A 19,625-nucleotide genomic window follows, 5' to 3' on the forward strand; every position below is an offset into this window, starting at 1 on the left:
ACATCTTCTGTGATGATTACTGACGAAAAGTTAAGAGTCCGGCGGATGCTGTAGTTGAGATAAATACAAGGGGAAAAAATGACTATTTATGGTTGTTAAGATAGATGGAGATATGATGATAACTAAGACATGATGAAAGAGAGAGCGGTCAGGGAGTGTTTCACAGTGGGGCCACAGATTCCAGCTAAAGTTCTTTCGACAGGTATCAAAGGTAAAAACCAAAGTCGAGTATCACAAGAGCCGATGCAAGCCCTGGCTGATCATGTCCACTTTATAGGCTGGGAGCCCTGCCACACCGCTGAAGGTGCACATAATCATCATGCTGTATATACCATACATAGATTATGGCCGCGCCAGAAACGGAGCTGACATGTCCGGTTGGCCTTTCTAGACAATTGTTCAACGCATTTAGTAATTTAGTCCAAAAAAGAAGGAATGTATCTAACATCAGTCACCGATCTCATCACCGCCTTTCATGCGGTGAGGCGCATCCCAACCGAAACCCGTGACGGAGCAGGCGGCCAGTGACAGACCGCCCGTAGAAAAGTCGTGGTTTTGCCGCTGCTTGCTCCAGATTTCCCCTTCATCCCACTCCCTCTGCTGCGCTGCCTCATTCTACTCTCGATCATTGCCTGCATTTCTGGCACTATTACTCCCCTGGATCCTTTAGTTACCCTTAGCCCATCCACTCCCATCTTTCTAAACCTGGTGCGGCACCTTCCGAACGGCGTGGTGGGTTCTGCCGGTCGGTGTTGTGGCCAAGCTGCTATTTTGCCATCCGTTTCTCTCTCACCCCTCGTCTTCTCGAGACCCTGTGTGCGTCACTGTCTCACGGCTCCAGCGTGCGCGCTGTGCCTCTCTGACCCGGTAGATCTGTCGCTTACAATATCTTTACAGTGCTCTTTAACGCGCAGTTCCTTGCTCGAGTCATCCCCGATTTTATTGTGTTAGTCCCGGTCCCTCCTTGCCGAGTGCCCGCCCGGCCACACACTTTCCCTCTCAATGGGTCGCAAACCGAACCAACTCATCCTCGAGTTCTTTATTCGAGGCCAGAAACTCGAGGACGCCAGTAATCGCTACCAGCACACGTGCAAGGCCTGCGGAGAGAAATTTCCCAAGGGTCGCATCGACAGCTTGACCAACCATCTCGTGAAGAAGTGTCAAGCCATCCCGTTGCGCGATCGGCAACGCGTCTTGTTGCGACTTCACGAACTTCCCGATCTCGCCGATGGCGATCAGAACAAGGATGTGACGAGTAAGGGCAAATCGGTGGATCTGCCCTTCACTACACGCCAGAATTTCGATGGCCTTAATGTTTTGGCCGAGGCGTCGCGCCAGGTTGGTGCGTCCGACCAGACGAAACGGGGCCCTGCATACACTCAGTCGGTGACAGTCGGGGGAAAGACAGTGGTCGTCGACCCGGCCCTCGAGGCTGAAGGCTTTCAAGGTCATCCTACACAGCCGGACCAGGTTGAAGAAGATGCGAACAACGCTCCAGGTAAGTCGGTGTTGTGACCTACCTTCACTCAAGCTTCATTCACTCATCCCGCTTCCTTTGTCTATTTGCGACGCGCTAACGCTTATAATCTCTCAAGGCACTCCTCAAGGTTCCAACGCCTCTTCTGTACCTTCCCTGCCTAGTTCCTCTCAAGATCAGCCGCAAGCCGCAGCCGCATCCCCCCCGTTGCCAGACGTTTCGTTGACTCCGGACCCCACCTCCAATGCGCGCCAGTCGCAACTGTCCATGATTGCTGCTTCCGCTAGTGAGATGGTGCCCCACGGTCTCCCAATGGATCACGATGCTGGTCTTACCGACGGTATGCCTAAGATGAGTCCCTCGTGGAACCAGCAGCTGTCCACTCAGGAGCAGCTTCTCTTCGACAGCCTTCACGAACATGATCCCACTCTCACTGCAGCCACACAGCGCGCTGCTTCCTTCCCCCGTCCTATTGCTATGAACCCCAACTCTCAGGCCAAGGGCTTCGTGAACGAATTTGGCAACTCTACCAAGCCTACCAAGCCGAAAGTGCGCGGTCGCTTCTCCGCCGCCCGACGCCGAGAGGTTCAGGAAGTTCGCAAGCGGGGCGCATGTATTCGTTGTCGCATGCTGAAGAAACCTGTAGGTTGGATGCCCTCTCATTTCGAAATATGTCTCTAACAAGTCCTGCCTCCAGTGCTCCGGTGACAGCCCGTGTACCACCTGCGCCAGCGTCGAGAGCGCCCGCTTGTGGAAGCACCCGTGCATTCGCACGCGCATTGCCGAAGAATTCGAGCTGTACAATGCAAGTATGTAACTTGGCCTTCGTGGTGGTTGTCACACGCACTAACCACCGCAGATTTGCACGCTACCCTTGCCTACCACGATGTGAGCGGTATCCGCAATCAAATCAAATTCGAACACTACGCTGGACGTATTGAGGTTACCCATTTTGAGGAGAGCATGGTCTACGTTACCTTTAGCGGACTCCAGGGCCACAAGGCACCCGCATCGACGCTTGACCCTCAGCTCCAGGCTCTCGGAGATGAAACACAATTCCAGGGCCCTCTACACGAGCTGTATCTGCTGGACAGTGATGCAGATGATCTTCCTGGAAAGATCGAGATGTACATCAAGAAGACTGCGCCGTTCTTCTACGAGCGGGAGGCTTCAGACTTCATGAGACCAACTTTGTTGCTTGCTGCGGAGCTAAGCCAGCAGAAAAAGGTATGTTCCTTAGTTGAATCACCGGAAAGCCAGCAGTGTTGGTTGACTTGTTCAGGACGTGTTGCTCGAACGGGTGCTGGAACTCTGGATTGCCACTCACATTCTGGCCGACGGGGAATTGCAGTGGAAGACATTCTGCAACCCAACTCTTCCTCCCACATCGATGCACTCTCTTGCACAGCCATCAGACGACGGCCGCACGCCCATTGACAGTGTCACCAACAGCGAGTCGTACGAGCTCCTATGCAGCCAGCTGCGGGCCGCAACCGAGAAACGCGCGTCGCAGCTGAGCAAGTCGGTTATGAATGATCTCGAGCGGCGACTGCTTCAGCGCCAGCAAAGTGGCTGGTTCGAGACCTTCCTGGTTGCGCTCATTTTGTTGAACTGCGTGGAGCGGACGTGCTGGCTATTCCGGTCCTGGGACGACGAGAACTTTGCTCAGCGGGTAAGCTCACCGCCATACTTCAAAGCGGTCTGTCTGCATACTAACTCGTTTCGCAGTGGCCTTTGGACAAGCGCCCACCATACTACGCCAATCAAGGCGATCGCTTCTCCGACATCCTGCACATGTTGTTGAAGATGCGTAGCCTTCCGCCCAAGGCTACTCCTCGACCAGATACCGGCATCCTAAAAGCCGTGGATGGTAGTGACGAGAATGCAGCTCGCTGGTTTGACATGATCAAAGTGACTCGTACGTACCCTATTAGGCCTCGAACCTCAGTTGAATCACTGCTAATCACAAACAGCTCTCTTCCTTGAACAACGTCAAGCCACCGTTTTTGACCCTACTGACTCCCGCTCGCTCGACCTCCGCTACGGAGCCAAGCTCCTCCCCCCAACGAACGTCTACACCTAATCCTGCCTTGCTGCGTCTTCTAGGCTCTTCTAGCACTGGTTGACGAAACAGAAAGAAAGCACAAAAAAACAAAGTAAACGACTTTGATGACAACAACAACAACAACAACAACAACAACAACAACAACAACATTAACAACAACAAACCGCGAATTAAGCAGGCTTCTCTTTTCTTTGCCTCTGCACTATCACAATCTATGATTGACCTGTTGGTTCCCGTATATGGTGTAGATGGATGGGCGTGAGTGTAGGCGTGGACATGGGCATAGGCATGCGAGGAAGCAAAAAGGAACGGAAGGAAGGACGGACGGACGGAGAATGAATGCAGCGATTATGTGTGCGTGTTTCTTTCTTTTCCAAAATCTAAACCCCCTGTAGTAATGTAACCGAACGAAATCCATACCTGTGTTTGATTCACGCCTGAGGCATATACCATTATCTCCTATCACCTCCCCTCTTAGATATCTGCAAATTGGTTCATTCCGAGAAATTATGTCCACATAGGTTCCAAGTAACAACGTAGCCAGCTAATTATCTTTACTACTACTATTCCAAACCTACTTCATAAATTCTAGAATTATAACCCTGTAGTCAATTCATTCATTCACCCATATCTTTCTCTCAAGAAAATAACATTCTACATACATAGTTATCTCCCATATACTGTGAGTAGTAGTACCTAGTACCTAGTACCTAGTAGTACCCTCCGAGTTGGGACGAATTCGTATAGCATGGCAAGCAGGTTACTAGTAATGATTACTAAATTTCAACCAGCACCTAACTAGTTAGTTGAACTCTATTCTGCTTATTCATGTCCTACAACTCACTGAGGCTCTTTTTTTATTAATATAGTATACAGCACACTAAAATCCTCTTCTACATAATCTGTGCAGTGACCGTGTAGTAGGTTGATATCATGTTTGCTGCTTACAATTACTACTAGTCTACTAGTAGGTACTACATCATGTCGTTTGGCTGCTACTATTCGTTGGATTTGGGGGTTGAGGGTGGTAATATATTATTAATGCTACTAGTACTAGGTCTACACGCATTTGTATACTCGATGAGAAGGAAAAGATGGGTTGTCTAGCCCCTTCTGGTTATGTTCATTCTTCCCTGGTTTATAGTACTGCTTTCTTCTTTTCTTTCTTCGTTCGTTGGGGTAGAGGTGCCGTCGTCTACTGATACCATATAACCAAATTGCTCTACAGTTGCAGACAAATATAACATAACATATCGTTGTGGCTGACCACTCGTCATTCAATTGTCAATATAGGAATAACAAGGCATATCAAAGCTAACACAAGTTAGACAACGCCTTCTAGCTAACTTATCAAAGTCCCAGGACGTCACTATCAAAATAAAGAAAACGGGAGAGAGTAAGATTCAATGAGAGGTGTCAAAAAAAAAAATTGAGCCCCAGCAAAACACCTTTCTAAATCCAGCGCAGCAATATCAAAGAGGAGTCCAGTTTACTTCTAGCGGTGTATCCGGTACTTTATAAGGGTCATTGGGGTCTAAAGGGGGCATGTAGAGTGGCCCATCACGGGGGGGCCAATGCAAACCAAACTCGGTCCAATAAGGCTTATCACGCGGAATAGACAGGCCATCAGTTGCTAGAGGCTGAGGGAGAGGCTTGCGAGTCGTTGATGGGGTAGAACGATTGCTGTTGGATTGTGCGTCTGGTCTGCTTGGATTCTCCGTATCAGGGTTGACCGGGACAAGTTTTGGGATAGGCGCCTTGTTGATATCGAACTCAATATAACCGGAACGGCCCACCGCCCCCCATTTTAGGCCTGAACGACTAATTTGCGAGATCAGATCGGTCGCAGCCTGATGAGGGTCCTGGCGTGGTGGTACTTTGTCTGTCGAAACTGGATGATGGCATCTGTGGCCATTATTTATAGGTTCGCTATTCCTATCGGAGTCGTAGTCGGTAGCAACATCGGGGTTTTTGGACGAACTCCCAGTACTGGGGGCTGGCTTTTTGGCTTTTGAACGGCCGTTAGAGTCACTAACGGTAAATTCGTCTCGTTTGGGATCATCGCTCTTGTTGACGTCGACAGGGCTGAAAGCTCTGGTGGTGGCGGTGCTTTGAGAGGGAGTCAAGATGCCACCATCGCTAGAAGTACTGGGGTTGGTGGTGATCTGAGAGGGAGCCACGATTTCACTACCGGCACAATCTTTATCCTCACCGTCCGAGAGACTGTAGGATGGCGGATAACGTGTTGTGGGCGTTTCATCGTCCGAACCTACGGAATCGCCATCCTCGAGAGTCGCTGAGTTAGATGCGGGTGATATAGCCGGAAATCGTCCTCCATCAAGGCGTTCCTCAAGCAACACGTAGTAGGTTTCAGCAATCTTATAGCTAGCAAGGTAGTTGCTGTGGCTGGTCAGCAAGGGTCTCACTCCACGCTACTGTTTCATAGGCGAAGCACAACTTACTAATTTGTGGGCATCAACTTCGCTTCCATGGCACTAGTGACCATCATCAGCAGCTCTGTCTCATAAACTAATTCTTTATCTGTCAGATCGAGCAGAGGACAGCCATCTGCTATCGGGAGACCCGTAGCGTCCGACAGCCAATATCGGTCATTGTCTTTCTCGAAAAGAAATAATAGCTTGGGCGCCTAGTGCGTGTCAGGATTTACGTGGCTGGAATTGCTGGAAAGGATATCAGACCATTGGATTCTGGAGGAGTACGACGTAACGATAAAATGAAGGAGCTAAGAGGAGATTAGAATCTTGGCACAACCGTATCATTCATGTGAGGCTGAATGCAAGGTTAATGAGCAGACTTACTGTAGTATGCGAGGCACTTCACGAACACTCTTGGCTTTTTCCTTATTAGCTGTTTCCGTCCTGTAGCGTTAGGAACCACAGAAGGCCCGGCAGTGCAGGTAGAGAGTAAAGGTAGAGTCTTCAGCGTATCTCAAATGAAAATGAATAAAAGAGAAATTTGACCATTAGTACAGCCACAGTTAATACAAAAAGAATGGGAATCAAAAAGCAACACAAGTCCACCCACATCTATGAGAAGAGAGTAAAAGGAACATGAAAATGGGAAGGAGTGAGCGACTAAATAGGGAGCGGACAGGCAAAAGGCATCACATCATCATGATCATACAACATGAAAAAGCATATCATCGATCATACATCATCATCACACATTAGGCAACCGTGACCTCCTGAACCTGCTCTAGCACCACAGCATAATACTTCCCTTCTACAGAAGTATCGTGGTACGGCCCAGCACCTACCAACGCCCTACATCAAGCTGAACATTAGCATTTTCCTTAGATACCCTCAGATAGAAAACAAAACATATACAAAAGAGCCACCACTCACCAGCCCTTGTACTTCGGCTGATTGAAAATATCCGTGAACGCTTTCAGGATCCGCAACGGCAGCTCCAACATGGAAGGCATTTCCGGGCCATCACCGCAAATCGGTAGCCCCAGTTTATTGACAGGTAGATACACAATCTCGGATGGACTTTGCGGATTACGCGCCTCCTGAAAGATCAGAAGGCGCCTCGACGGGTGTGGCATCGTCACTATATTTTCTGGCTGGTTCTCGGATCTATTATCCGCGAAGATGGACCAGTATCCCCGGTTGGCGTGCGCTTGCTAAGTTGGTTTTCCAAAAATGGCGTCGCGACTATACACCGACTATGCTCTCCACTTTGCTGAGAACAAGTATGAATTTTGCTAGTGGATGAGCCGAATTGAGCACCCGTTCTGTGCCAAGGGTAAGCCTATATTTAGGAGGCATCATGCAGGTTGAACGCACCAAATCGGGCCAAGATTATTGCGAGGTTGAAAATGAAGCCCCACTGAGGGTTTGAGAATTGAGAGGTCCGAGAGCACGATGCAGCGAATGCCCTGAAAGGAAAAGGTAAGAATGATAGTACCGAATAGATACTGCGTGGATGCAGCGGACTTTCGCGCGGCGCGTCGCATCGCCAAACACGTGCGCGGGGGCGGGGACTGCCTTATCGGGAAGCCCCTTATCGTGATCTCCACTTTCCTGATTCGGAAAGGAAGTTTCGCTATAGTGACTCGCCCAGTCTTTATGCTTATAGCACCAACTGGCGACTTTACTTCTTAATATAATAGAAAGATAGTATATATAATATATGTGAATCCAATAAGTGTATGCATGCAATGGCTAAATCGAATGTCAGGGTATCATAGCAAAGGCTCTCGCCCAGACTGCCTCATCAACAAACGCCAAAAGCACGAATAGCCCCGGCAGTATCACTTCCCCGCGGAACATAGGACTATGTATAATCTACGTATCAAGCTCCCCATCTAATACGCGTCGAGCCGCATCTAGGCGCCGTCTCAGTAATCGCACCTGCTTCGGGTCCGGGTTCTCGGACGTCGTGATGTTCTGCAGGTCCAAGCAAACATTGCCCAGACTCTGGAATAGCCGCTCTAAGAGATGAGTGTCATCATCGTTCAAGCCCAGGTTCCCCTTCGCAGTGGCACTCGGGTGAGGGCTGGAAGCTGCGCGGACGGTGGACACGAGAGATGATACTAAGGATGTCGGCGTGGTAGATCCGGTGGTTGCTGAATCTGACCGTCGCGGAGGCAAGTTGGTCTCAGGATAGAGGCTAGCTTTATCCCGGCGACTGGGCTGTCTGCGAATAGCCCGGGGGGTTCCTTCACCGTCCCCACATTGGGCGCCATTGGAATCATTTACATCCGAAGGGTGGTTGTTGCGTAGCTCTAGTGACAGTTAGTTACTCACGCCTTGTGAAATGCTCTTCATGAATCCTTACCATCGTTGAACTTCCGGTCCCAATAGAGGACACTTTCAAGATCATCACGATCCCCTTCGGTAGCCGTAGCAAACGTCGCCACGGTGGATATGGAGGTAGTGCTATTTGCGCGAGAATGGCGGGTGGAACGGTGGTCGATCGGCCGCGTCGTTTCCACAGACGAGGTAGAAACATTGCTCTCGCGTCGCAAGCGAGCCTGCGTGTAGTTTCCTAGAGCGCTATGTAGGATGAAATGCTCATAGTCGAAAGCATCCTCTCGCTCCTCGTGCGGTGTATCCTCCAAGCTTTGTGGAGCCGCTGGGAAAGCCTCCAACGAATCATCAAACTCATCATCCAGGGGTTCGCGCAAGATCTCGTCCAAGGCCTGGCGATCCAATCCATCATCGGCGCCATTTATGTAATATTCACCCTCTTCTGCGTCCTCATAGAGTGTCCCTGCAACAGACTTTCCGTCATCGTCGTCCTCCCTGGACTCGTAGCTCCCATAGGTCGGCTCGGCATGCGATGCCTGGGTAGAAGGCAGTTCTCGTTTTCTTTGACTTGTCTGACGGGAGACACCAACCTCGGGCTCATATCTTGCACCTCCATAGTCACTACGGTGCTGGCTATCTTGCGTATATCCAGCAGACCGCCCATTCCCAGTATTAGCGTCATTATTGGTCCGGCGCTCTTTCACCTCCGCTGCACTGGGTGCCCATTGATCCGTTGCGGAAAGAGGGCTCGGGGTCCGCAAACTTTGCATGCTGCGTCGACGTAGGTTATCCTCCTGGGCTCTAACCTTTAAGCTAGATATCTTGATATGAAGGCCCTTCATTTGATCCTGGAGATCTCGCACCTGCAGTTGCGACTGGGATCGAGAGGGAGGTTCATAAGTTGGTTGGACCGAATTGGGTCCGTTCATGGTCTCAGAAGACTCATCCTCGAATACTTCCTCGGAAATTCCCAATCCTTTCGGTGAATCAGAGGCGGCTCGCGGATTCGAGACCGGGGGCGAAGAACGGATTTGTGGCCTCTGCATCGATGACACGGACGCACGATGGGTGAGATACGCACGCGTTGGATCATAGCGGAAGCTTCGCTCGTCATGATGAAGGTTGGGGGCCGTGGTTGAGCCGAGAGCGCTCACCGACCGGGAGAGATTGCGCTCAACGGCAGGCAGACTCGATTGCGCCGCAGAAGGTAAGTTGGTTTCGCTGTGAACACGGGAATGACCGTTGTTATTAATTGCGTCTTGGGATGATGTATAGGTTGCGCGTGGTCGATTAGCTGAGCCTCTGCGGTCGGCACGGGAGATGGATTGGTACAATCCACCAACTGGCTGACCCAGTCCCAGGGGTTGGTGACCCACGGATGGCGTTGGTGATGCCGACAGCGACGGGGACGCGCGCATTGACGTACGGGCTCGGCTTAGATTGCCCTCCATGAGCTGCATACCAGTGCGACAGTTAGTCACTGATCGGGATTTCATAAGCGGACCTGAAACACATGGCCAACATACCGTGAGGCGCTTCTTCGCATTCTCCAGAATTCTCTCCGCCTCGGTGCTCAAAACAGCCGACGAGAGCTCCACCCCAGATCCGCCTTTCTCCGTGGTCGCCATTAGACTCGGAGTCGAACCATTTCCTTCCAGACTGTCAACCGCAGAGCGTACACCTTCAGGGACTTGGTGAGGATTTTGCACCGTACCGCGACTCCCCTGGCGGTCCTTAGCGGCGTCCTGCGACGAGTCGCTAGCACCACTAATTGTCGAGCTAGACGAGCTGCTCCACGCCGCCATTTCCCTAGCCTCCGCCTCAGCCGTCTCGCGTTGCGAGACAGGCGAACCCGCCATCCGACCCGCCTGGGACAGAAATGGAAGGGTCCTCATGTGCGCCGGCGACGACGAGACACTATCCTCCTCCCCGATGTCCGACAATCGACGACTAGAATCCTGAACTTCAGTTGGCCACATGCGACGCGAGAAACCTATTTTCTGAGGCCGGCTGCCATATGAGAGAGCAATACCGGCGGAGCCAACGCCTCGACCCTGGTCGTCGACATCATCGGGCGCCGTGCGGTTCTCGTAAAAGGACTGGAGGTTGGACAAAGAGGGGAGGTTGAATGGCGGGGACGGGGTGGAGGACTCGCGCTCATTGTGGTCGAACGGTAAGATCATATCGGGATTCGAGAGGGTTGGCGATGGGGGGATCGGAGGTGGTGGTGGACGAGGAGAGTGTCCAGCATCCTCGGCGGACAGCATGCTTATACCGTGCTGTGTAGCTGTTGAGGCCGGTGTATGTATCTAATGACGAAAGAAATCAAAGTATATCCCAGCACACGACAGGAATCGGCGCTCAGACCCAGGCCATCTGCAACCAGGGGAGGGGATGAAGGCTCGTCTGGTTCAGCTGGAGAGGTCTGGGCCTGCAGGTAGGACCAGGATTGAAGGGATGAAGGTCAGTGTGGTAATATCTGCAAGAGGGGATCTGCTGCTGGAGATGCAGAGATGCAATCGCAAAGTCAATCTGAGACAGGTTGGGCACTACCCTGGTCGAATCAGCGAATGTGGAGGGCGGTGGCAGCGAAGTCAGCGTGGACTTCGATTAGAAATTAGGGAAATAAAAACAAATTAGAATTAAGCATTAACTATTAAAAGCATCGAAGACGGGAAGAAGCAAAAAAGAAATAGAAGGAAAAGGAAACCGAAAGGAGGGAATAAGATTTGGGAAAGAGAGAGAGAAGGCAGCAAGGACGCGAACAGGAAAGGAAAGAAGAGGAGTCAAATTGCCAGTTCCACGAATGCAACCAGTTCAGTTCAATTCGATTCAGTTCAGTTCAGTCCAACACCAAAAGAAAGTGTTCGGGGAGGGGGGAACCAATTCCAATCTGGGTTTGGGGAAATTTCCACTGCCATAATTATTCTTGTCCCTGCTTTTTTTTTTCTCACCCGTTCCCTTTTTGCCTTCTTTTTTTTTTTTCTTTCGTCTCTTTCTCTACCAATCTCAATTAGGCAGGGATCTGAGCTCGTCGCTGGAGATCCTCAATCAACGGTTGAGGACGATAAGAATCCTCAGGAGACAAGTGGGTTACTGGTTCATGGGAGAGAGAGATGGAGCAACTAAACACCTACTGGAGAGGTGGAGTGAGACCGAACCAAAGAACCGAACAGACAGGGGATGTACAGTAACTAGCTACTACAGTAGTAGTAGTAGTATCATCTAAGCCATGGTACATTGTTCCCTCTCGGTTACCCACAGACAGCTACTTGAAGTGCATGCATTTCATTTAACTAAACCTTGAGGGACTTCCAGGATATCAATTGATCATTCATTTCCACCCCTCTCATCATTACTATCACTGCATCATCAACAAGCCCAGTTCCAGCCCGGTTCCTGAACCACCAACCAATCCCGGAGATCGTCATTTAACGATCGGTCCGGCCTAAATTCAGCTGCACCATGGAACCAACCTCATTCGGCCATACTAATTTAAGTTACTATGACTACAGACTAACTCCGTACAGAGCTGAGATCTTCTCCCCCCTGAGATTATGAAACACCATCCCCTCCGGAAGGCTACCTGCTGAGATGCATCAGGAGTAGATGCCTGGGGAGGATGCTGTGCAGCTTCGGCTTCTTGGGGAGTGGCGTCTTCAACGCGGGACGTGCGGTTTCAGAATCTTGGGGCCATGGGGGCTGTAACATCCGTTTTGGGGGGGTCTTTTCTGCGCTCGCTGCTACCCTACCTTTACACTATCTATCCTATGGTTAACTATGGGGAAGTGTATGTACGACAATACAATACTTTGCTACGTCTTGGAATCATGCTAAATAAATAATGAATATCAAAATGCTTTTTTCTGACTCGTTTTGGTCCCATGTCTATCACAGACCCTGTACAGATGGAGATATCACCTATAAAGAAAAAGGAATCAATATAATAAGAATCCAACGAACACCTCGATGAGCAAATGAAATGCGTTTGTAAAAGAAAAATCCCGGCCAATATTACAATGTTCCCCTGCTAAGGGACCGAAACGGAAAGACTCTACCGGATCTTCTCCAGCAGCAGCTTCGCACCACTGCTGACCGGGCTGCCCTTCTTTCCATCCTTGCTGGTCTCCGACGACGCCTTCTCCAGCGCCTTCTTGTTCTTCTTCAGCGTCTTCAACAACTCGGCCTTCTTCTCGAAGTCGTCCGACTCCGCAAGAGCCACCACGACGAACACATTGGATCCCGTGGCCCACGACATGGTCTCTTCCTGGATCTGCTCGTAAAGAAGACCGTGGAAGTTGAGAGGAGGCTGCACCTTCTCGACCTTCTTCTCGGCGGGGTTGAACCGTCCACCCTGAACCAGCGACTTGAGCAACCGGCCCACGAACGGAGAGTCCTTGGTGTCGGCTCTGGATTTGGCGGCCTCAGCCACAGCGGCCAATGCGGCGCTCTTGTCTCCATCGGCTTCGAACAGCACCTCGGAGATGAATTGGCATCCGAAGCTCGTCTCGAGGAGAGAGTCGGCACGTGCGGCAATGAGCTCGAGCACATTCGCCGATGCAGCCTTGACCAACTCCTGTCGACGAAGCTCGGGGTCCTTCTTGGAAGTCTCCTTGCGGATTTCACGAACCTCCTTCAGCAACTCATGGTCGCCGTCAGGCAGAAGCCACTTGACCCGGTCTCCGACAAACGGATACAGGATGGGGATACGCGCTGTCAAGTCGTTCACTTGGAAGAGCAGCTCTTCGTTCCGAGCCTCGGCATCCATTCCCTGGTTCAGGAGTTCGGGGAAGACCAACTTGGAGGTAAGCTTGGTGTCATCAATAACTTCGTACGCGGTCAACAGAACCAAATGTCCGTGGAGATCGCCGGCCATCATCTTGATAGTATCTCTGTAGAAACGGGTAAGGAGCTTGCGGTCCTTGGCGTTGGAGTACGCCAGACTCAACGACATCACCCGAGCACCGGACTTGGTGAAAGCCAAGTTCTTGACCAGATCTCCCTCTTCATCGCCCTTCAGCAGCTCAACAAACTCGTTAGCCTCGGAGCTGCCCGGCTTAGTGTTAAGGTAGTACTGCAGCATGGCGTCGTGCAGAATGGTGAAACCAGAGTTGCGCTTCTGCACCAGCTGGTTGACAAGCTCCCAGAGGTAGTGCATAATGGGGCCCCTCTTCTCCGGGTGCGCCTCGAGGATCTTAGAGAGGTCCGCATCGGGCGGGCCGTTCTTGTCATCCCTGAAGATGACGAATTCCGGACCGTACCACTCACGCAGGAGGTTCGCCTTCTGTTCCTTCGTCGCAACGGTGCGGTAGATATCATCGAGAATCCAGGACCCCTCGGGGTGTCTGATGAGTCTCTTGACATGTCCGTAGAACTCAGGCACGATCAAATCACGAACCTCAGCATCACCGTGAACAATCAACTTTCCGACCAGGAACTTGGCATACCGGCTCTGCGCAAGCTCGTTGTAGCTACCCTTCAATTCCGTGGCGATCATCTTCCGTTGCTCCATGTTGGCGTATTTGAGGGCCGTCTGGATGACACGGACCGAGTCATGCTTGAAGACAAAGTCCTTCACACGTCCAGTAATGATTTCAAAAAGCTCCTTGATGAGCTTCTTCCGCTCCTCGAGCGGAACATGAGACTTGCGACGCAGCTGCTCCCACAGCTTCTTCGAGCGACCGATCATATCAGCGTTGGGTCTGGCGGCCTTGCGCTCTTGCAGGAGGGCCTTTTGCTTCGCATGCGATTCGCGCGACGTAGACTTATCTAAATGAAAAAAGCAACACATTAGCACCAGACCTTTTCACCAGAGAGATATTTCAATCAATCAAGCATACTTTGCTGAGCATCCGCATCCGCAGACTTGGACTTCTTCCCAGTATCTTCTTCCTCCTCCACATCTTCCATATCAACATCCTCCTCCTCGTCATCCTCATCATCCAAAGCATCAATCTCCGAATCATCAACATCATCCAGATCGAAATCATCCTCATCATCCTCATCATCATCATCATCATCATCCTCAGACTCAGACTCCTCCCTCTGCGCCTTCTTCTTACTAGAAGTCTTCTTATCCTTCTTTCCACCCTTATCGCCCTTCTTCGACACCACAGACTTGGAAGCCTTCACGGGAGCCGCAGACGACTTGCTCTTCTTCGCGGGCACGGGCACCTGCTTCTTGGTCCGTTTTCCATTGCGCTCGTCACCGGCGTCTACTCGACGCTTTACCCCGACCATGGTGAATATGTCTGGAAATCGAACAAAAAAAAGTGGCTATACCCTTGAGAAGAAAAACTGAAAACTTCTCTGGCGGGGATATCAGATAGAAAATATAAAATGGTACGCCGCCTGCGGGTTAGCTTGCTCAATTTGTCCCGGAGAATGGACTTTTTTTTCCCTAAACCGTTTTTTGCTTTTTTCGGGGGACAGGGCGGTCGAGATTTGGTTGGGTTTGTTTTGTTTGCATTTGCTGATAAGAAGGGTGTCCGTGTCTAACTTATCTATCTAATGGGGCTCCCGCGGATGGAATTGGATTATTGTGAATTAAATAAATTGGTTTTAGTGGTTTCTAGTCATGTTTATGGATGCAGATAAAAAGATAGATTTCGCACGCAGGAATCTCTATCGATGAATCTAAAGAAACATCAAAAAGTCACCGATGCAAAGCCCCGACAGCGCGCAATGCGATTAAATTTAAGCCAAAACCCACACAGATTATGAATCAGACAAGCAACAAGCACAACTGTCGAGGGTGATTGAACAGAGCAAAAGAGAAAAAAAAATGACACTTCAATGGTAATCCCCATCCAGACGCCTACAGATTATGAATTACCCAGTATATAGTTACACACCCCCTGCGTTCGTATCACGCATCATGCACCTCCGATTCCGCATTAACCGGCGGTGCTTTGAAAGTACCTAGCTCTGAGCCTGGATTGCTTGGGCCTCTTTTACGGCCCGGGATGTGAAATCCAAGAGTCGAAGATTTAGAGGTACTAGAGTTCTGGGCGGAGTCGTTTGTAAAGTCACCGAACCGAGAGAAGATGCTCTTCCGCTTTGGTTTGACCTCCTCGTCGTCGAGCGCAACCTCTTCGTATTGCTCTTCTTCCATGGCTTCCGGTTGCTTGCTTAAATTCGAGTAAAGCGTAGATGGTGTTGATGTTATATGGGAGACTCGAGAGTCGAGCGATGTTCGAGATGGCATCGCATCGGTATAGCATACGGGTGATCGGGCGGAGATATCCTGGAGGCGCAGTGTAAGTCACTCTTGCGACGAGAAAGTGAGATCAAGTACGGATGGGTCATTACAAATGATCGGCGATACGAATCGAATGATTCGCGAGATATCGAGAAGGGTTCGTTCTCATTTACGAGATCGCGATGGTGCGAGGATCTCGGGGAACCAGGGTACTTGCGCCAGAAGCCCTGTTTCTCTGGAGGTGAGGGCTATTGACATGTGAGTTACTTGTTCCGCATGCGAATAAGACCCGCCATGTGATTGTAACGGTAGTGGTTCACATACGGGATGGTAGATTCCATTGGCGTCGACGACTGGCGGGAAGAGGATAGAGTTAGCGGGGTAAATTAAGGATCCATTGAAAGGGTCCCAGGTGGCATACCACTGAGTTTATATTCAGGTGGTTCGTTTTCCGAACTCTTCCTGAAGTTCAAAGGACTCGAGCCATGAGTATCGAGTGAGGCATGGCTAGCAGAGTTATCGGTGGGAGCGGCACTGACTTCCCCGCCATTGGGGGCAGTGGACTTTCTGGACAAGAAGTTGCGGAACGGCGCCATGGTGAAATGATAATAAGGAAGGGAAGCAGTCGCGCAGACGCAAAGAGACGGAGGGTCCCTGACAGGAGAATAAATATGCTGAGGTGGTCAAGCAACAATGGCGAGACCTGAACCGGGCGAGTTGCTTGCCAGGATGTACAACGCTCAAACCTCACATGATCGGCGGTCTCGGGCATCGGTTCAATTTATGAAAGGGTGGTTCATCCGCTGGCGGTGCAATCACAATCTGCTGGACGGGGTCGTTCCGACTTTTGCGAGGGGTAAAAGAAAAAAAAATTGGAAGAAGAATAAAAAAAAAAAAATGCTAATGGCTCTCAACACAGTTGATTTGCCACTGAGTTGTGTGCAACGAACCTATCCAGACTAGCCAGGCATTTTGATCTCTCACTAGTCAAAAACAAGGCCGGGGAACTTGGGCATATCATCATCGCCTTTATCCCAGGCATTGTAGTTCCATACTAGTGTCCGAGATAGCGTCATTGTGCCCCATTCATGTTTCTTTTTTATGAGGGGGTTTATTCATCACCTGACTAAGCATCCCCTTGTCTTGGTAACGTCAACAATCCCATCGTATACGTAGTCTACTTGGTGCTATTACTACATGACTACAACTCTACTTTGACTATCAATAGTTACTTACCTTGTCCCTCAATTCCCCACAGTTCTTCTGAACTCTGTAGTGGCTACTAATCTGCCATGATTGTTTTTCGTTGCTTTGATTTCCCCCTTGCCGCATGCTAATCTGCACGACCATGACCTGCAAGAAAATACCACTGGGAAAGCTCACGTTCATTCATATCAAGCAAGGCGACATAGCTCGCTGTAGATCATACTTACTTGCAGTGGCGTCGTCACTTTCATAAGTCAGAAGTTGTGGCTTGCAGAACCCCATCCTCATACATGCCAATCTATCCGATACGATATCCCATTGGCTGTGTTCCCAAGCCAGGGGGCACATGCAACCTCTGCCGACTGTGCTTCATTGAAGTCTATCTAGATGCCTCTGGCTAGCTAGGTTGATGCAGACTTTTATAGGTGCTAGCAGCATACTCTGTGCAATGCGCTCTGTAGGTGTTGATCTCTTTTCGGCTAGCAGACTATAGACGTCCGAGTCGATTGTGCTCTAGCCCGAAGACGATTGGCCCATCTTGTTGGATCTTCATTACTATTACATTTGACACATACACAGCATATACATATCCCAGTTGCAGCTATGTTCACGCCTTTCGTATCTGATTAAATATTGGGAAGAGCCTCCCAATGTTGTGCTCCTGAAGGCTGCCGACCTAGTAGCATGCGGTCAACACACACCTTTGGAGGGTACCTGCCCGTGAAGCTCTTGCCAAACATGACTGAGACGGTGGGGTGCCTTCCATATCTACTGGGTATCTATATTGTATTATCACTCATCCTATCGTCTTCTTGAGACATCCCACATTGATTCCTCTGGCACATTCCCCTGGTGATCTAGATATCACCATAACTTGAAAAGGTATAGGTCAGGCTCTCCACGCTTTGCTACGGGCAGATAATCGACTCCCGTCTGAGATGGCGACACAATCAATTCGAGGTCTAGGTGTATGATCTAACATCCTGTGTCCTCAGCCTACTTTATCAACTATCACCATGCCTAAACTTTCAGCGCTGATTTTATCGATACTATCGATTTTCATCTTGGCCGGAGTAGTCTCTTCCACTGTCCTCCCCCGAAATATCAGACGCGAAGTTACCGCACCCTACTGTGAAGATAGAACCGGCCGCCTGATTACTACTCTGCGCCGTGACGTTCATGGCGACTACAATGCCGATGTCGAAGCTATCAGCGATTCCACTCCGGAAAGAATAGCCGCCCCTCTCTGCAGCGACAATTCTCAATGCAACCTTGGCCAAATCTGCAATCAAGGTTTCTGTGTCGCAGGTTGTAAGTCCAATGTGGACTGTTCTCGCTTTCACACCTGTTCCAATGGGTCGTGCACAGATAGCCGTGGCAGCAGATGCGCCCCAAATAGGAGCAGATGTTCTCTCAGCGCCGAGTGCTGCTCGGGTCGATGCAAGCGCTGGGGCGGTCTCCTGGGAAGAAGAAGGTGCAGGGGCTTTAGAGATGTGTGAGGTTGTTGGCCTAGCTGCTTCTATTGGAGTCTTGTGTGTGCGGGTTGGTGGCTTGAGGGAATCGCAGCATCGTCTACCTATTGTGGCGCTGAATGTGTGTTGCTTCTTTCGAGCACAGGGCTAATTCCTACCGTCTCACCTATTGCACGAACCATGTATCAATATCAGAGCGGAGGGGAATGAAAGAAAGCATCTTTAGACGCCATGGTGATTGTATTAGTAGTTTTTGTTGATTGTAATAGGCCAGTTACGGTTAGACGTAGGGGACACATTTAACCTTACTAGTGTGTATCCGTGTTGTCAAAACCTCACACCGGCTAGAGGAGTGGGTAATGTAATGACATATTCACTAAATCGAATTATATCTAATATAAAAATCTGCATTTCCCCCATATAATGAGCGAGAATCGAATGAATACAAGTTGCAGTAAGTAGTATATAATGAATGTACAATAATAATATTTAATATCTGTCACGGATAGTCCGGTGGGAGGTCAGCCGCCAAGTCAATAACCTTGCTTAGGTAATTGCCAGCGGGACTGGTGCCTGGTACGAATCCCGGGGTCGTCATTGTACTCGTGCGAGTAATCCACGATGCTATGAGGCGCTAAGCAATGGAAGTGACCCTTGAGGGAAGCAATTCTGCAGAGACATTTCCACCCCGGGATGGCGTCGCCAGATTACACCGTCCCGTTACAGGGAAATTGGCACTTTGGCTGGGCAACTACTATTCTCTTCTTTTTGCTGTTTTACTTTTTGCTCATTTATATGAGCAATCGTTCCTCCTCGTTTCTTTGCTAATAATTTTGTTGCTCTGCTTGCTATCCTTTTGATTATTTTCTATTTTTTCTGAATGTTCAAATGTAGATGGTTGCTCATGATGTTCAACTACTTGTTGTGTTGGGCTTCGGTTCCGCTGCAGTATATATTCAGTAGTATGGTCATCCCAGTCCAGTCTACCCTGCTGGCCACCCTCTGGGCATACTATGGCATAATTGAAACTGTTTCACTTCAGGTGTACATAGAATATGCGGCACGTTGTTTCTCGTGAATATCTGGAGCCCATTGATGAAAGAATACAAGGTGTAGGCAAGTAGTACACTATTGAATCTAGCTGGCATCATTGTTACTATGTCGCATTCACCTCGCCCATGAACCTTCTTTCCCCCATTGCAGCATAACTGCACCTTCCTCGACTACCAAACTTAACGAAGGACCAGTTATCTGCTATTCTACCTGGTAGTTTGCATCTCTCACCCTCCAAGTTTTGAGCATCATACATCGTTCAGTATACCCTCCGGGCTTACCAACTAAAGCAGCAACGCCGATTTTGACATATATCTCAGAAGTGCCAGAGACAATTAGAGTCCACGCCAGCGCAGTCACCTGGGAGAGGCCTTCC

General features: G+C 50.0%; 6 protein-coding genes across 6 annotated transcripts; 2 read left to right on the forward strand and 4 right to left on the reverse strand.

Annotated features, from left to right (window-relative positions):
• The first annotated feature begins 597 nt into the window (after window positions 1-597).
• Window positions 598-4,001, forward strand: BO87DRAFT_348344 (uncharacterized protein). Its single transcript, XM_025620964.1, has 8 exons — window positions 598-816; window positions 898-1,498; window positions 1,596-2,119; window positions 2,175-2,286; window positions 2,337-2,704; window positions 2,760-3,149; window positions 3,206-3,395; window positions 3,451-4,001. Exons 2-8 carry the CDS (start codon window positions 1,003-1,005, stop codon window positions 3,558-3,560), a joined length of 2,190 nt encoding a protein of 729 aa, XP_025485429.1. The 5' UTR covers window positions 598-816; window positions 898-1,002; the 3' UTR covers window positions 3,561-4,001.
• A 1,013-nt stretch (window positions 4,002-5,014) lies between these two features.
• On the reverse strand, window positions 5,015-7,110 carry BO87DRAFT_421047 (uncharacterized protein; the record flags this gene model as incomplete). The annotated part of the gene is made up of 4 exons (XM_025627038.1): window positions 5,015-5,942; window positions 6,005-6,189; window positions 6,820-6,826; window positions 6,908-7,110. The coding sequence occupies 4 exons, from the start codon at window positions 7,108-7,110 to the stop codon at window positions 5,015-5,017; spliced, it is 1,323 nt and encodes a 440-aa protein (XP_025485430.1).
• A 742-nt stretch (window positions 7,111-7,852) lies between these two features.
• On the reverse strand, window positions 7,853-10,584 carry BO87DRAFT_421048 (uncharacterized protein; the record flags this gene model as incomplete). Its single annotated transcript, XM_025627039.1, has 3 exons — window positions 7,853-8,292; window positions 8,346-9,771; window positions 9,844-10,584. The coding sequence occupies 3 exons, from the start codon at window positions 10,582-10,584 to the stop codon at window positions 7,853-7,855; spliced, it is 2,607 nt and encodes an 868-aa protein (XP_025485431.1).
• A 1,592-nt stretch (window positions 10,585-12,176) lies between these two features.
• BO87DRAFT_372093 (uncharacterized protein) lies at window positions 12,177-14,713 on the reverse strand. Its single transcript, XM_025622204.1, has 2 exons — window positions 14,158-14,713; window positions 12,177-14,086 (listed from the first exon to the last, which is right to left on the reverse strand). Exons 1-2 carry the CDS (start codon window positions 14,555-14,557, stop codon window positions 12,372-12,374), a joined length of 2,115 nt encoding a protein of 704 aa, XP_025485432.1. The 5' UTR covers window positions 14,558-14,713; the 3' UTR covers window positions 12,177-12,371.
• Window positions 14,714-14,902: 189 nt separating this feature from the next.
• On the reverse strand, window positions 14,903-16,496 carry BO87DRAFT_411870 (uncharacterized protein). Its single transcript, XM_025626469.1, has 4 exons — window positions 15,940-16,496; window positions 15,843-15,871; window positions 15,629-15,766; window positions 14,903-15,563 (listed from the first exon to the last, which is right to left on the reverse strand). Exons 1-4 carry the CDS (start codon window positions 16,112-16,114, stop codon window positions 15,186-15,188), a joined length of 720 nt encoding a protein of 239 aa, XP_025485433.1. The 5' UTR covers window positions 16,115-16,496; the 3' UTR covers window positions 14,903-15,185.
• A 1,244-nt stretch (window positions 16,497-17,740) lies between these two features.
• On the forward strand, window positions 17,741-18,480 carry BO87DRAFT_381966 (uncharacterized protein; the record flags this gene model as incomplete). The annotated part of the gene is made up of 3 exons (XM_025624583.1): window positions 17,741-18,035; window positions 18,097-18,317; window positions 18,466-18,480. The coding sequence occupies 3 exons, from the start codon at window positions 17,741-17,743 to the stop codon at window positions 18,478-18,480; spliced, it is 531 nt and encodes a 176-aa protein (XP_025485434.1).
• Window positions 18,481-19,625: the final 1,145 nt, after the last annotated feature.

The sequence above is a fragment of the Aspergillus neoniger genome, assembly GCF_003184625.1.
Source record: "Aspergillus neoniger CBS 115656 unplaced genomic scaffold BO87scaffold_1, whole genome shotgun sequence".
Lineage (NCBI taxonomy): Eukaryota > Fungi > Ascomycota > Eurotiomycetes > Eurotiales > Aspergillaceae > Aspergillus > Aspergillus neoniger.